The sequence below is a fragment of the Elgaria multicarinata genome, chromosome 13 (assembly GCF_023053635.1).
Source record: "Elgaria multicarinata webbii isolate HBS135686 ecotype San Diego chromosome 13, rElgMul1.1.pri, whole genome shotgun sequence".
Classification (NCBI taxonomy): domain Eukaryota; kingdom Metazoa; phylum Chordata; class Lepidosauria; order Squamata; family Anguidae; genus Elgaria; species Elgaria multicarinata.
In genome coordinates, this window is record NC_086183.1 from 31,189,884 (window position 1) to 31,207,064 (window position 17,181).

Below are 17,181 nucleotides of genomic sequence, written 5' to 3' on the forward strand. Positions count from 1 at the left end.
TAACGTAGGATTTGCATTGCATGTGACTTAATTTCTCCCCTCAAATATTTCAGGTCAAATCCTTGTAGTGTATTAAGAGTAACAACAGAACCATGGCGTACTTTTTTTTAGCTTTGTTAAATAGAAGTAAAATAAAAATGGGTTAACTTCTAGGGCATCAGAAAATTTCCCAGTGCAAATTTCCCAGTGCAAATTAGCCTAATTCAACATCCTCCCCCCACCACCCCAAAAAACACCCATTAGTGCTTGCGGTACATAGGTCCAGCTAGACTGGGTTGGTATCTGAGATCTGTAGCTGGCCTCCAGTGTTAACGGTTATACAGTTAAAAAGAGCTTTTCCCCAAACTGGAGGGTATTTTAACCCCCAGTAGCTTGGCCATGCAGCGTCTCATGTTCCTCTGCGTGACTTTGACTGGGGGTCTGACTGACCTATTGCCGTTTTAGCAAGACCCACCCAGTTTAAAAATAAAAAAGTCACCTTGGGCTTCAGGTGGAGTGTCTGATAACACAGAACTCATTTCCCCCCTCTAGGAGGCTGTACGTGATATACCTGGGATACAGGTTAGGGGGGGAAGTATACCTTTTTTTTAAAAAAAACATGCTACAGATTGGGGCTGGGTGATTTAAACTTCTATATCCTCCCCTTCTACCCCCAATTAACATTCAAGGGTATTTATGTAAATTACTCCGAATAGGGCTAAAAATAAAAAGACCCATAAAATTCAGCTGTCAGGCCTAGCTCCTGTGCAGCTGAGGCAGGAGAGGAGGGCCAGGAAGTGCAGGCTCAGATTGCTAAACAAGCTTGACCCAGAAGCTTTTCTAGAGGTCGGGGGGGGGGGGCATTGGCTGACCTGTGTTAGCCTATCGGTGCAAGGAGGCTTCCCTTAATTGACCTGCCCCGTGCTCGTTGCCTGCCCTCAGGTCACGAGTTCAAGGACCCCCCCAGAACAAAAATGCCTCAGCAGGCCTCCTAAAGGCTTTTTCCATGGAGCAGGTGGCCTCCTCCAGTAGCCGCCAACCCACCTGGCTGTGGCACTTGGATCCAGGCCTTTCCTAAAGGATGCTGGGAAGTTTTGTGTGCAAGCTGGCTTTTCCTTTGATCAAGGGTTGAGTTCAGTGGCAGATCAGCAGCTTTGAGCATGTCCAGAGTGCTCTTTCCTCATCCTTGAAGAGCAGCTCCGGGTGATTTGATACGCTGGAATCCTCACCACCGAGCACCTCTCCTTTCCGCACTGGTTAAAAATAAACCCTTAAAAACAAAGGCCTAATCTACACCAAGCAGGATATAGCACTAATGAAAGCGGTCTACGGCATGTGTCAATTTGCCTCAACAGTCAGTGCACTTCAAGACCGCTATAAAGCAGTCGTGTGTGGCTCCTACCTTTTATATACCGCTTTCATAGTGCAATAGCCTGCTTGGTGTAGATGAGGCCAAAATCCACAGAGTTGTGAAACCCATTTCAATCTCTGCTGTCCAATCATACTCGGCGGGGTGGTATTTATTTATTTATTTATTTTATTTTATTTTATTATAGCGCTTTTATCCCGCCCTTTAGCCAAAAAGGCTCTCAAGGCGGCTTACAAAAATATTCCTTAAGACAGTCCCTGCCCTCAGGCTTACAATCTAAAAAACATGACACGAAAGGAAAGGGGATGGGGAGGGAGGAGGAAAAAAAAAGAAGAAGCAAATTCAGGCACTAGGATTCTTAGTTGCAAAGTTCAGCAGCTGCTTCCTTTCCCTCTGATGGCCTCAGCCGCGACATCACTGCAGCGCTACAGCTGCCCCCTCAACCGATGTCCTCAGTATTCCCAATATTCTTGTGATTCCTCTAAACTTGTCTACTATTCCCAAACCTAGATCTCCCTCCCTCCCACCCCCGAACCTTTGCCCTCAATCAGCCTTCTAAATCACGGGAAGAATCCCTTAGAGAAGGTTAGGGACAGGTAGGTCGAGAGTTCCCCTAGCCGCGCAGCCTTCCTCAACCTGGGGCGCTCCAGATGTGTTGGACTACAACTCCCAGAATGCCCCAGCCAGCTGGCTGGGGCATTCTGGGAGATGCAGTCCAACACATCTGGAGCGCCCCAGGTTGAGGAAGGCTGCCCTAGCGCGTAGTATTTTCTCTCTCCCCCCACCCCTTAGTGGAACAAGTGTTTTCTTTTTCTTTTGAATATCCTATTTTGTTGGCAACTCATTTCTTCCATGGCTCTCTCCCTCTCCCCCCAACCCTTCTATAGACCCTCTTCACCCTTTCTGTTGATGTCTGGCTTCCATCTCTTCCCCTTGGATTCTCTCTGCTCCTTGCAAGGTACTTGATCTCTTGACTTTTCCCATCCCATGGCTTCTGTGTAGTTCTTCTCCCTCCTGCTTTCGGGTAAGCCAGGCTACGGTACGTTCTGCAGGCGACTCGGAGGCAGGCCACATACAGTCTGGAAAAGCCTCCCTATCTCAACGTGCTTTTTAATGTGTCATTCTGATGCTGTTTTTAACCTGATTTTTTACATTCCCCCTACTGCTTTTATATTGCATCGTTTATATATTTACCTTTTTGCCACCTTTAAAAAAAGAAAGAAAAGAAAATACTGCATTTTTGAGTTTATGCAAGCTATTCTGAGTGCTCTATAAGCCATAAAGCATGATATAAATATAAAATAGACTGAGGTTGTGCTCCTTGGGCAACCTAAAAAGGATTGAAGCAGCAAAGAGATCATAATAGTTAATAGAATTGCAAAAGCTACATGTAAACTTCTTCGGCTGATACCAGTTCACAGGCAAGAACACATCAGCCTGGTTCAGTCATTATCTCATTTTATTATTTATTTGCTATATTTATCTTGGCATATTAAACTGAGATATACACCAGTCTTGTGCTCAGCTCGTGCAGTCCCTAGAATCATAGAATCATAGAATAGCAGAGTTGGAAGGGGCCTACAAGGCCATCGAGTCCAACCCCCTGCTCAATGCAGGAATCCACCCTAAAGCATCTTCGACAGATGCTTGTCCAGCTGCCTCTTGAAGGCCTCTAGTGTGGGAGAGCCCACAACCTCCCTAGGTAATGGATTCCATTGTCGCACTGCTCTAACAGGAAGTTTTTCCTGATTTTCCTCCTCGTACAGTCCCTCCTCTGTGCGCTGCGACTCGACACACTTCCTGGGTGAATTAACTATAGTTTCCTGTTAACAGCAAAACCCAGGAAACTGTGGTTACTGGTATCAAACAAGGCTGGATTTGAAACCACGGTCTGGAGTTTGTTTCAGAACCTGGCTCGTTCTGATCCCAGTAACCCTAGTTTCTCGGTTCAGATGTAACAGGAAACTATAATTTAAAGAAGGAAGCATTGAATCACAGCACACCAAGAAGGAAGGATGGAAGAGGCGGTGTGAGGACAACACACACAGGCAGAAGGCTCATGCACATCTTGGCTTAAGCGGAGATATGTGCATCCAAACTGGGACAATGTTACCTGCACGGTATGAAATACAGTGGAAGAGTCCACTTGTGCCATCCATTTCATGGGAACTTTAATCCTGCACAGAAATATAGCCGCCTCGTGGATCTGTGAACCTCTTGCTTAGCTTGCAGTTGTTCCGGCCTGCAACTGGTAACTTCAGGCCTGGACTTCTTGTAGGCTGGAGCTGCCTTCCCTTTAAGTGAGATGTCTCGCTGTGGGGCAGGGTGGGGCCCACGCAGCCCCCAGGGAACACTTGGCCATTGCCACTACAGCTGATCTAAACCTGTTGGCTTTGCTTCGAAACGCCTCTCTCTTCACCTGTTGCTGGAAACGTTGGGTTCTGCAGGCTGTTCTGTCACAACATCCTTTTCATGCTGTGCCTTTACATTTAGGCAGGTCTAAAATTTGGGGGGTGGGGTGGGGGCGTGGGGAGCTGCCTGTCGCTTCGACCACCATTTCCTTTCTCTGTTTCTCTCCAGGCCGAGACAGCTGCAAACAGGATTTGCAAAGTGTTGGCCGTGAACCAGGAGAATGAGCACCTGATGGAAGACTATGAGAAGCTGGCTTCTGATGTGAGTGTCCACGGTCCCTCTCTGCTCGCAAGGGGTGGAAAGGTCTTCTCTTCTGCAGCTGCTGGGCCTCTTGCTCCTCTTTGAAGACAGCGATGTCCAGGCAGGGAAGCCGTTCCATGGAACATCCTGTCCACGGGCCAGATGTAACACTGAGCCGTCCAGGCTGCCCAATCACACGCTCCTTTTCCTCCCCGTAGTGAATTCTAACACGAGCGCACCGCATGAGATAGTCGGGACCCCGGCCAGCAGGGTTGAGTCTCGTTAGCACATGCTATTGATGAGGGAGGGAAACATGGTTTGGCCTTAACAGCATTTAAATGCTGACGCCAACGTTCACTCCTCCTAATGTCATTGTGCTTCCATGAAGATATCTTCTGATTGGATGAGGGCGAACAAATTGAAGCTTGATCCAGATAAGGCAGAGGTGCTCCTGGTCAGTCGAAAGGCAGTTCAGGGAATAGGGATTCAGCTTGTGCTGGATGGGGTTACACTCACCCTGAAGACGCAGGTCCGCAGCTTGGGTGCACTTCTGGATTCAGCCCTGAGCCTGGATGCCCAGGAGTGCATTTGCACTGTTAAAGCTAGGGCGCCAGCTGCACCTGTTCCTAGAGATGTCGGACCTGGCCACGGTGACACATGCCTTAGTTACATCCTGATCGGATTACTGTAACGCGCTCTACGTGGGGCTGCCCTTGAAGAGTGTTCGGAAACTCCAGCTGGTTCAAAGAGCTGCAGCCAGATTGTTGACTGGGGCTCGTTATAGGGAGCACACAACCCCCCTTGTTAAAACAGCTCCACTGGCTTCCAGTCTGTTTCCGGGCTCAATTCAAAGTGCTGGTTATGACCTATAAAGCCCTATATGGCTCGGGTCCAGGTTATTTGAAAGGCCGTATTCTCCCTTATGAGCCTGCCCGTGCTTTGAGATCTTCTGGAGAAGCCCTTCTTTCAGTCCCACCTTCTTCACAGGCACGCTTGGTGGGAACATGGGAGAGGGCCTTCTCGGTGGCTGCTCCGGTGCTCTGGAACTCTCTTCCCGGGGAAGCTAGGCTGGCTCCCTCCTTGATGGGCTTTCGGAAGCAGGCTGAAACTTGTTTGTTCCAACAGGCCTTTGGAGAGTAATTTGGTCCTCCATCTATGTTAAGGACTTATAATTTTGTTGTGTTTTTTTTTAAAAAAAAATTGTATACAACATATGTTTTAAACTTTGTAAGGCCACCTTGAGGCCCAGTATTGGGCAAAAGGCGGGATACTACTACTAATAATAATAATAATAATAATAATGATAATGATAATAATAATCTCTTTGGGATTTTTCTAAATGGGAAGCAGAATGTAAATATTTTAAAATAAATGGTTTCCCTTAACTGTGGCGGAGGCTGAAGGTGCGATCCGTTCCGGGAAGGGGGCATGCAACCCCGTGGCTGGCTCCTGTTCTTTTAGCCACGACTGAGAGCAAGCTTTGCTCCTGAGTCACAAGCCCAACGATGTCGCTGTGCAGAGAGCAACCATTCCCCAACTTCTAGCAGCTGGTCTCCCGTTTGTTTCTTTATGTCTGGACTCCTTGAATCAACTGCTCAACCAGCTGCAGACTGGATTGCTGCCTTAGAGGTTGCTGTTTCTCTGCATGCCTTGAGCCCAGCTGTGTTTCTTGAGGTGGTCTGTAACGCCTACACATGGCCCATGCCCCAGGTCCCCGGCCTCCTGGGTAGCAAGGCTGGGAAGGACCTCCGAGAGAGGTACTGGAACTGGATTTGGGCAGCTTCTGCCTGTCATTACTGGACTGCGGGGCAGGTGACCATTCGCCCTCTGCTTCAAATCCTCCGACAAAGGAGAGTCATGAATAATGCCAGGCCAGGGAAGCCGTACTTCCGTGAATCATAGAATAGCAGAGTTGGAAGGGGCCTATAAGGCCATCGAGTCCAACTCCCTGCTCAATGCAGGGATCCACCCTAAAGTGGATAAACAAACAAATAAACAGTGCATGAGGGTAGTACCAGATCCTTTGCCCACATACCCTGAAATCCTGTGGTTGGGATAAAAATATATATGCACATATGCACTTTCATCAATACGGTTATTGGTAAGGGCCTGCTGGCATTGTGCACACTTCACTGCAGTGATACAGCTGCCACTGTTGGAACTTCAGTCTTTCAGTTTGCTTGGAAAAGTCCAGTTCTGGCATTCAGAGTTTATTTTTTGTTTAATTTTTATTTTGGGGGGGCGGGGCTTCTAGTTTTGTTCTTCAGTGAGGGGTTCCTGCAGTTCCTGCTATGACATGTCGTCTCTCTCTCCCCTTCGCCCCCTGTCGTAGAATCATAGAATAGCAGAGTTGGAAGGGGCCTATAAGGCCATCAAGTCCAACCCCCTGCCCAGTGCAGGAATTCGCCTTCAGAGTTACCTGGGCTCTTTCAGCAGCTGCTCAGGCAGTCTGAGTTTTGGGGAGGGTGGCAGGCAACCTTGGACTCCTCTTTTCCCTGTAGATAACCCTGCACCTCTTCTCTCTCTCTCCCCCCACCCCTCCGGCCTTTCCTCAGTTGCTGGAGTGGATTCAACGCACCGTCCCCTGGCTGGAGAACCGCGTACCTCAGAAGACCATGCAGGAGATGCAGCAGAAGCTGGAGGATTTCCGCGACTACCGGCGGGTGCACAAGCCCCCCAAGGTGCAGGAGAAGTGCCAGCTGGAGATCAACTTCAACACCTTGCAGACCAAGTTGCGGCTGAGCAACCGGCCAGCCTTCATGCCCTCCGAGGGGAAAATGGTTTCGGTGAGTGCGGTTGAGGAGGCAGGGCCGAGTTCAGTCGGGGCCCCAGTCGCCATTGGCCAGATTGGAAAGGCCGCTGGCCAATCACACAGTTAGAAGCAGCAGCAAAGACTTGAGGTGTGAATCAAGAAGTAGAGCAGCCTTCCTCAACCTGGGGCGCTCCAGATGTGTTGGACTACAACTCCCAGAATGCCCCAGCCAGCTCTGGCTGGGGCATTCTGGGAGATGCAGTCCAACACATCTGGAGCGCCCCAGGTTGAGGAAGGCTGAAGTAGAGGGTTAAAGTTCACTTCTGCCAGAAAAAAACACTAAAAATAAAATAAAATCGCCTTATGTTCTCTCTCGGTATGCTCCGTATCTGCAATATGGGGATAATGCAGGCCTGCCTTGCAGGGCTGTTGTAAATATTATTGAGACAATGGCTGCGTTTGGCCGACACCAAAAACACCGATGGTTTTAAGAGTCAACCGCCAGTGGAATGGGCAACGGTTGCTCTTTGTGTTGTCTATCAGGCAATTTCCACCCCACGGTTGGCTTTTTCGGCAGAAAAACAACTGGAGAAACACAACTGGCTGCAGAGTCGACTTGTCTCGCACACAACCGGTGGTTTTTCTGTCGTCCGAACTGAGTCGGTAGAGTTTTCCACCCGTTGAGTTGATTTTCCCCCTTGCCTCGCTACAGAGTTCCCAGGCAAGAGTGGCCAAAACCACGCCAGCTGCTCTGCTGCAGCTGGCGCAAGTCGCAATGGCTCCTGGGATAGCACCTGGAGGACTGGGGGAGGAGGGAGGGCGGGGAAAGGGGCAGGTGGGCTGTCAGTCAAATGCCGGGTTATGTAGGAATCCACTCGACAGGAGGGCTGGTGTACGGTGTTTACAACCGAGGTAGCTTTTCTAATTGTGGAATTTGTGTTCTGCAACGCCAGTTTTTAATAGATGTTTGTGTTCTGCAACGCCAGTTTTTAATAGATGTTTTCAGCCGCTTTGGGAGCTGAGAAGCAGGACAAAAGCGTAAAGAAGCGTCAGTGTTCCTGGTGCTTTTGCTGACAGACTTTCTCACCTCCCCAAATCTCCCCAGGACATCAACAACGGCTGGCAGCACCTGGAGCAGGCAGAGAAGGGCTACGAAGAGTGGTTGCTGAACGAGATCCGGAGGCTGGAAAGATTGGACCACTTGGCCGAGAAGTTCCGGCAGAAGGCGTCCATCCACGAATCCTGGACCGAGGGTGAGCGCCTGAGACACAGGGGGCTCCTTTATGCCGTGTTGGACCATTGGTCCAGGTAGCCAGGGACTAGCATCCGCTCTGTCTAGCAGCAGGTCTCGAAGGCCTCACCCAAGGCCCGAGACCCTTTTTAACAGTAGCTGCCAGGGAATGAAGCTGGGACTTCCCGCATATGAAGCAAGTGCTCCAGGCCCTCCAAGTAGTCCCCAAATGACCCAGTCCTTGGAAATGTCTCATGTCTGGGGGCCGATTGGTGGCTAGCGGCTCACGGGCAAGCAATTTTAGCATAATTTGGCTGCTACCTCGCCTGACTGAGCGTGTTCAGAGGAGGGCAACCAGGATGATCAGGGGTCTGGAAACAAAGCCCTATGAAGAGAGACTGAAAGAACTGGGCAGGTTTAGCCTGGAGTAGAGAAGATGGAGGGAGACATGAGAGCACTCTTCAAATACTTAAAAGGTTGTCACACAGAGGAGGGCCAGGATCTCTTCTCGATCCTCCCAGAGCGCAGGACACGGAATAACAGGCTCAAGTTAAAGGAAGCCAGATTCCAGCTGGACATCAGGAAAAACTTCCTGACTGTTAGAGCAGTACGACAATGGAATCAGTGTCCTAGGGAGGTTGTGGGCTCTCCCACACAAGAGGCAGCTGGACAACCATCTGTCAGGGATGCTTTAGGGTGGATTCCTGCATTGAGCAGGGGGTTGGACTCGATGGCCTTGTAGGCCCCTTCCAACTCTGCTATTCTATGATTCTATGACTGCTCAAGCCACAGCTGCTGTATTTGACTGCTCCTTTCAGAGGCTGGCTGCTTGCTGGGCTAGAGACACAGGGCTGGGCTGTGCGGACCCCACTCCTAAGCCAAAACATTTATTTATTTATTTATTTATTTATTTATTTATTTATTTATAATGTTTATATCCTGCCCTATATCAATAAGATCTCAGGGCGGCGTCGATTCCGCGCCGAGAAACGCCGGATTCCGCAACCTGCATCAATTAGGCAAAATAAGAAGCGATGCTCGTCGCATTGTAAAACAATTCCTGGGGGTGATAAGATCGCGTGAGGCAGTGCTCCACTCCCTTGAAAGCTCCAGCAGTTAGGGGAAAACATGGCGTGTTTTAAACAGAAGGGTGACAGCCCAGACATTTCCCAAAATGCTGGTTTTCTATGCGTCGGAATCTTTTACTTTTGCCACGCAGGCCAAAGCAGTGTAGTCCTAGTTAATCAAAACAATACGCCAGGTTTCTAGTCCTTATGAGTGACGTTACATGCTTAGAAGTGCAAGCACAACGCCTGGTGATATCGCACAGGCAGTGCCAGCTCCAGGAGCCTGGCCCTCCTTTCCATACGGCCAGTTGGATCAGCCTTCCTCGACCTGGGGCGCTCCAGATGTGTTGGACTGCAACTCCCAGAATGCCCCAGCCAGCTGGCTGGGGCATTCTGGGAGATGCAGTCCAACACATCTGGAGCGCCCCAGGTTGAGGAAGGCTGAGTTGGATCAAAGTCCAAAAGGATGGGTCCAAAAACACCCAACGGTATTCGAGCGGAAAGCTCTTACGGCCAGTCGCGAAGCCCGTAGGAGAAGGCATTTCAAGGTTTTGGAACGGAGGGTGGGACACCCTGTAGCCGGAAAACTGTCGAGTGATTGGCGGCTGAGGGAAAGGGCGGGGTGGGGCCACGTGGGAGAGCCGGATTTGGCCCACGGATCTGAGGTTTGAATGCGATAGAGTTGCCCACCCAGTGGTGGAACTCAAAGCTCTCTCTTCCTTCCTCCCTTCCCGAAACCATTGATGGTGCTATATAAATTAATAATAATAATAATAATAATAATAATAATAGCCTGCAGACGCGGAGAACTGCTCTGTCCCGCAGGCTGCTGAGGAGCCGTGTGGAGCCTCTCCGTTTGCCATCTCCGGGTCTCGGCGGCGACTGCTGCTGCTCCTGGTCCAAGACCGTCTTGAAGTTGTTTACCTCCTCCTCTTCCTGGAATCCTTTTGTCTCCGGCCCTATTCTTAGCACAGCCCAGGGAGGGAAAGCGTTATCAACGTCCCCGCAGCTTCCTGTCGGGCAACGTGCGATCCACGGCAGATTCCGTTTTTCTGCAGCGAAGAGAAGCGAGCCACCACCCCCTCGCCACTCCCCAAGCAGCCGCCCCCCCCTTCCCCACAGTGGCCTCATCCATCAAAGCAGGCAGGCAGTTGCTATGGGAGGTGCAGCGCGTCTTCAAACAGCTCATTGGAGGCGGGTGAGGGAGAAGTGGAGGGGACTCCCTTGGTGCTGGAAAAGCCGTCTTTTCAGATCCCAGCCGGACCCTGCAGACAAAGGAGGGAAGACCTCACAAAGCCGCCCAGCTCTGCCCTTATCGGTGCCGTCCGTCGCTGGACCGGTTAACCTCTGACAGCCCCGAACCCCTTCTAGCTGGTTCTGGTTCTCTTTGCGCTGAAGCCCGGCCTCTGGAGAGCGAGTTCAGCCGCCGTTCAGAACGGGCCAAGTTGGAATCGTGTCGGTCATCTGTTTCTTCTCCAAGAAATTAAGATTCTCAACAGCCATGTGACCTATTTATTTATTTTATTTTATTTATTTAGAGTATTTTTATCCCGCCCCTCAGCCAAAAGGCTCTCGGAGCGGCTTACAATGTATCAGTAAAGAAGACAGTCCCTACCCTCAGGCTTACATTCTAAAAAAAAAGACATGACACACAAGGAAAAGTGGATGGGGAGGGAAGAGGGAGAAAATAAAAAGAAATTAAGGAGACTGCTTAGGCTGGTGGGAAGGCCCTGCTCCATCCTCTCATCTCCCAATGGAGGGGCAAACCAACAGCTCCTTCTTCCCCACAGGGTGAAGATGGCAGTTAGCCCTGTGGGGGGGGGGGGGTCCAACTGAAGTCCAACTCTGATGGTCCCTGCCTGTGCCAGTCTCCCTTTCAGGAGCCAGAGCAGAGAGAGTTTCCTCTCCGTTCTCAAGTGGGGTGGGGTGGGGGCTCAGTTCTTCCCACCCTCCACATTCGTACGATGCTTTTCCCTCTGGTGGCTACATAGACATGGGTGGCACCAGACTCATCCTGCTTGGTATGAAACACGAATTGGCATAAGCCAGGCTGTGCTGTAAAAGAGGAATCCCAAGAACAGATATTTATTTATTTATTCATTTATTTATTGCATTTATATACCGCCCCACAGCCGAAGCTCTCTGGGTGGTTCACAACAGCCCAAAATGGTAAACGTTAAAAAGTATACAAAATTTAAAAAACCCATCAGAAACATAAAAACAACAGTATAAAAACAACAGTATCCATTTAAAAGCAACAATTCTGGGGTCCATTAAAAACAAACTTAACGCTGTTAAATGCCGTTAAAATGCCTGGGAGAAGAGGAAAGTCTTGACCTGGCGCCGAAAAGATAACAGTGTTGGCGACAGGCGAGCTTCATCGGGGAAATCATTCCAGAATTGGGGAGCCACCACCAAAAAGGCCCTCTCCCTTGTTGCCATCCTCCGAGCTTCCCTCGGAGTAGGCACTCGGAGGAGGACCTTAGATGTTGAGCGCCGTGTACGGGTAGGTTCATGATGGGAGAGGCGTTCCGTCAGGTATTGTGGTCCCAAGCCATGAACTCAGTAAATCGAGCAAATTCACATACCATTAGAGTTGTTTTGCGAAATCCTGCTTGCGCTAATCAAGGAACTCTCCAGGGCAGGGAAGCCGCACAATCGCACACCACCCCTCAAATGCCACACGATTTGGGCTGCTAGAGAAATTCCGTTGCCGTTCTTTATTTTTCAGCGCCAAGCTTCTAGGCCTTAGTAATGTTTGCAGGTGTCTTTGGAGCTGGAGGGGGGAAGCGAGCCGGAGTCACGTTTGCGCCTCTGCCCACCTTGCCATGGAGAGTCGACTGCAAGATCAGGCAATGAAGGGTCCTTTTCTGTAGGCCGGGCTTCCCTCTCCACACAAAGGGGAAAGTGGCCGATGCCGGCTTTCTCTCCTCGGTCTCAAGGAGAGCTTCCCAAACTCTCGATAGCCTTGGGCGCAGCGTTGCGGTTTTTCTGGATTAAAGTCGGAGGCATGCTTCCGCTCAGAAAGAGGCATTCTCACGACCAGCTTCCCAGGCAACCCTCCTTGAAGCTGCAGCCTGGCCCACTTGACGTTGCTGCCCCTTTTGTCCAGTTTTTCACCTTTGCAACCTTTTTAAGCTGCCGTCACCAGCCTTGGAGGCACTATTCCAAGCATGGGCGCACCATAGATTTGTCTAAGGGCAGTACGGCCTTGGCAGTTCCATTTTCCATTCCTGTCCTAATTATGCCCCGCATGGAATCCACCTGTTTGACAGCAGCCGCACGCTGGGCCGGCATTTTCGTCGTGCTGCCCGCCCGCCAGCCCACGATCTCCTTCGGTCAGTTCACACTGCGGCTCAGATCCCATCAGCTTGGGGTTGTGGGGTGGTTTTTTTGCCCCAGCGTGCATCACTTTACGCTTGCCATTCCTGGGACTCCCCCATGCCCGTCGGCAAATAGGACAGGGTGGCTCAGGGCATCCCAACGCATTGCTGCTCATTTATTGTCAGGAAAGTGGCGGGGGATCAGTCCTGCCCAGGGACTTACTGACTTATTGGACATACTCGACACAGCGGCTCATTTCCTGAAGGCTCCCTCCAGCTGTTCTCGTGGCTCAAAGAAGGGATCTCTGGCCTAAAGCTTAGCTGGTCTGCCCTAGGCCTCTTGCATCCAGCCAGCTCCGTACAAGTTTGCAACCCTCCCAATTGTCTGGACCTCTGCTTGGCTGGCAGCCAAGCAAGAATCTTCCAAGCTGAGCGTGTCCCCGGGAACAGCTGATTGGAAGAGAAGAGCATTTTCGAAACTCCAGCGGCTTTTCCGCTCCCAAACCAAATAGCTTTTGAATGAATGCAGAAACTCCAGCAACGTGCCAGGTTGCTAGCCAGTCTGGATCACTTGCCCCCCCCCCACCCCCCAGGCTGAGGCTGGGAAAGGGGCGGTGGAATCCCAACCACAGGACGAGCCAAAAGAAATCCGCCAGGACCCATGGAACAGCTCCGCGTTCTGGAGTCTGTCGCACAGAACGCTCTTATTTCCTGTGTAGCTGGAGGAAGCCCAGAGTGCATTTCCTGTGTCTGGGCCCTGCTTGAAGGAGCGACGGGAGGTGCACGTAGCCAAGCTCGCTAAAGAGCGCATAGCAGCTCACGCGGCTGTTAGGGAGCTCCGCGTCGCCAAAGTACCGTGGGAAGTGAAGTGGGCGAAACCGATTCGTGGGCGACTGTTACCGGGACGCTGCGGCCACCTCAAGGGGCTTGAGGTGGCCGCAGAGTCTGCCTTAGAAGTGGCGGTGAGAAATCATGCAAACTGGCCACCTTTTGCAGGGAGATCAAACGTGCCCCCAGAGGTCACAGCTATGAGGCATGAGCCTCACCCGTTGAGGCACAGCGTGGAGAAGCAGCTTTTGTGCGTGCGTGCAACCAAACTTTCTCTTGCTCGCTTTTTTTTTTAATTTAGAACGAACTACCTTGTTTGGCGTTTTTTTATATAAAAATTCAAAGCGGCTTCTGAAATGACTCGGACACATTAAAATAATAAATACAGTCATGGAAATAATCGTGTAATCCGCGCAAGCTTAACAATGCTTAAAAGGGCGATAAAAACATTAAATCACATGAAAAGCTTGAAGCTTAAAGGAGAGCGAGCCAGCCACACCTCTCTAGGGAAAGGAGTTCAGCGACTTGGTGCCACAACAGAAAAGGCCCCGTCTTGTGTCCTCCAACTGTGCATGCTTCTGAAAGTGGTGGGATGCCTAGCAGGACCACTGATGTTGAATCCTGTCATATGGGAGGAGGCAGACGTTCAGATATCCTGCTTTCCAAACCATTTAGGGCAAGGGTGGGCAACTGGACGTCTGCCATTTTAAGCCCCCAGACTGATGTTGAACCCTGTTATATGGGAGGCGGCAGCAGTCCCCTGACATACACACCATGGGGGTGCTGAAACATTATTATTTTTTAACAAAAATGGCTTCCATAGCGGCTACAGAGCGCCAGAAGGGTCAAATTTAGCTTGCGAACAAGATCAATTTAACTCCTTTAGCGCACTGTATCTGTTGCAGACACCATTTAAATATATATATATTTTGGGGCAGCAGGAGCCGCCTGCCGCCCACCCCCTGATTTAAGGCTTTGTAAATGTGAGCCCGCACCGTGCACAGAAATGAACTGGAAAACCTGTGCAGCTGAAACAAAACCTGGAGTCATCTGATTGGCAGAGCAGATTCCAGAAACCAGTTCTGACTGCACCAGCTGAAGTTTCCAAGTGCTTTTCAGGGTAGAATTCATTACAGTCATTCAGTCTTGGTAACAACAACAACAACCTTGTAAAGTAGGCCTAGTGTGTTATCCTTGCATGCCAGGTGAGGGTTTGAGGCTGGAGAAATGGAGACTTGGGTCACCTCGGGTCATGTTGATGGGTTGTGTGCATCTGTGGGGCTGAGGTGAGATTTGAACTGGGGCCGGGGGTGGGATGGGGTCTTCCTGGGCTACACCAGCTCTTGTGACACACTCAATGGGGTGTGCGTGCGTTCCATTCGTTGATACTAGGCCCTTTCCTCTTGATAGTATCTGACCTGCCTGCATTCTCTCTCCTCCCCAGGTAAAGAGGCCATGCTGAGGCAGAAGGACTACGAAACGGCCACCCTGTCGGACATCAAAGCCCTGATCCGGAAGCACGAGGCTTTTGAGAGCGACCTGGCGGCCCACCAGGACCGCGTGGAGCAAATCGCCGCCATCGCTCAGGAGCTCAAGTAAGCCTTGTTTTCCCAAGCGCCTCTTTTCCCTGCGGGGCGCTTGTCTCCGGGGCCGCGTCGCTCCTGAAAGCAGGACTTAGAACCAAGGGATGGAGCGGGCAGGGAAGCAGATGTCCGAGGAGCCTCGGACCATTCAGCAGCGGCGTCAGCAGCCTTGGGAAGGGGTGGCTCTCCTTCGCTCGGAGGTCTTAAAGCAGAAGCTGGGGTGTGTTGAACAGGGAGGTTGGGCTACATGGCCTCCAAAGGCCCCATCCCGGTCTAAAGTGCAGTGATCGCTCTGGGGGAGCGTGGGGGGACTGGGATGGCATTGGAGCACCCTGAGAACCTCTGCATCATTGTCGCTGTTTTTAAAAGAGTTATACTGAAAAAGGCAAAAGCTCCGTACAGTGAGGATAAAGGAGGAAATCGAGTCATTCCAGGCTAACTGTCAGGGCCTCTTCCAAGGAATCTTGGGAATTGTAGTTGCTGGAGATCCTTAGCAACCAACCTCCCCCAGAACTATATTTCCCAGGGTTTTTTGTGGGGGGGGGGATTTTATTTATTTATTTATTTATTTATTTATTTATTACATTTTTATACCGCCCAATAGCCGAAGCTCTCTGGGCGGTTCACAAAAATTAAAACCATAATAAAACAACCAACAGGTTAAAAGCACAAATACAAAATACAGTATCAAAAGCACAACCAGGATAAAACCACGCAGCAAAATTGATATAACATTAAAATACAGTGTTAGAACAGTAAAATTTAAATTTAAGTTAAAATTAAGTGTTAAAATACTGAGAGAATAAAAAGGTCTTCAGCTGGTGACGAAAGGAATACAGTGTAGGCGCCAGGCGGACCTCTCTGGGGAGCTCATTCCACAACCGGGCTGCCACAATGGAGAAAGCCGGGGGATGAGGATGAAAGGAGTATTAAACTGCCTTTAAGTCTGTGGTGCAGCTGTGCTCCGAGTTTGAGCCGCCTTCTCTTCCAAATCACTATTGAGAAATATGCAGAAAACCTCCTTCCGGTTGTACACACTCCCCCCCAAAAACCTGTTCAATTGGGATCAGGTAGTAAAGCGTTTCTTAAACTGAACCATTCAAGCGAAATTGATTGTGGGGGGGTCATTTTTTAATGCTCCCCCATACCAAAAAACCCTCCCTGCATGTAGAAAAATAATACGTTGAGGGAGAAGGCTAGGCTGAGCCTCTGTCCCTGGTATGCTAGGCGTTTCCTGCGTGCGGCGTTGTTGTCTTTCCTTCCCAATGAGGAGCGTTACTGCATGCAATTCCCCCTTCCTCATGCGCTTGCAGTGGTACAGTGTCTCCTGACCACAGCCCTACTGTGTGTGGCAGAACTTTGTAGACTCTCGAGAAATTCACTTTCTTTTTTCCGAGTTAGGGGAGCAGTAACATCGCAACCGGGCCCCGAAAGGCAACCAGGCCTCGAGAAAGGGGAGCCGCCATCACCTCGGGACAGCCTCCTTGCCCAAACACCGACACGGGCTCCTCCTGGCTCCCTTCCTTCTACTTCTCCCATCCTTTGGGCCCCGATCCTATCTGCCCCTCTTTCCTCCTGAGCCAGTCTTCTGACCTCTTTCAGCTTGGCTTGTAAAATCTGCACACACACACACACACACACACACACACACACAATTTCCCCCGCTATCAATGGCTGCCGTCCCAACCTGGCGCCCTCCTGATGTGTTTGGGACTACAATACCCATCATCCCCAGGCAGCGTGGCCATTGGCGTTGCAGCCGAGGAAGGCTGCCGTGTCAAACTTGCAGGCCTCCAAGCCCTTTTCAAAAAGCCGCCCGCCCTCCATCCCCGTGTGTGTGTGTGTGTGTGTGTGTGTGTGTGTGTGTGTGTGTGTGTGTGTGTGACTTGAGCCATCTTTCCGCAAAGGCCTGACACAAAGAGAGACTGTGTGTGATATTTTTGGCAAATCCAAAACAGCAGTCCCTTTCCTCCCCACCCACCCACCCACCCATTCCCTCCGCCCCGTTTTCATTTGTCACTTAGGATCCCTTTCCAAAAGTCCTTGGCTCTCGCAGAGAGTCTGCTGGGATCACCTCTCTTTGGAAAGCGTTCCTAAAAGCGTGCTCTCCCTCCCCTGCGTGCGCGCACCCCCCCCCCAAATGCACAGTACCCCCATTGTTCTCCTCCCCTCCTGCCCTTTGTGTGTCACCAGAATGCGGTTATTGTAAGAGTTTGCTGCAAACTTCTTCTATTCCCCCCCCCCCCCGTCCGCTCTTTTTCCACTCAGATAAACTCACACACAATTAGTACACACAGAGGCGAGAGCAGAGCCTTGCCATGAATGGAGGCTCTTATTCCAGTGGCTAGGAATGGCAGAGAACACGGAAACACGGATGTGTGTGGCCTGGAGCATGAC

General features: G+C 50.7%; 1 protein-coding gene across 2 annotated transcripts in view; it reads left to right on the forward strand.

Moving 5' to 3' along the window:
- Positions 1 to 17,181, forward strand: part of ACTN4 (actinin alpha 4) — a 105,879-nt gene that overhangs the window by 69,867 nt on the left and 18,831 nt on the right. For both annotated transcript variants that reach the window (XM_063140514.1, XM_063140513.1), the window contains exons 9-12: positions 3,929 to 4,021; positions 6,556 to 6,786; positions 7,858 to 8,005; positions 14,646 to 14,796. In XM_063140514.1, the coding sequence (XP_062996584.1) occupies positions 3,929 to 4,021; positions 6,556 to 6,786; positions 7,858 to 8,005; positions 14,646 to 14,796 (623 nt within the window). The remainder of the gene's footprint in view (positions 1 to 3,928; positions 4,022 to 6,555; positions 6,787 to 7,857; positions 8,006 to 14,645; positions 14,797 to 17,181) is intronic.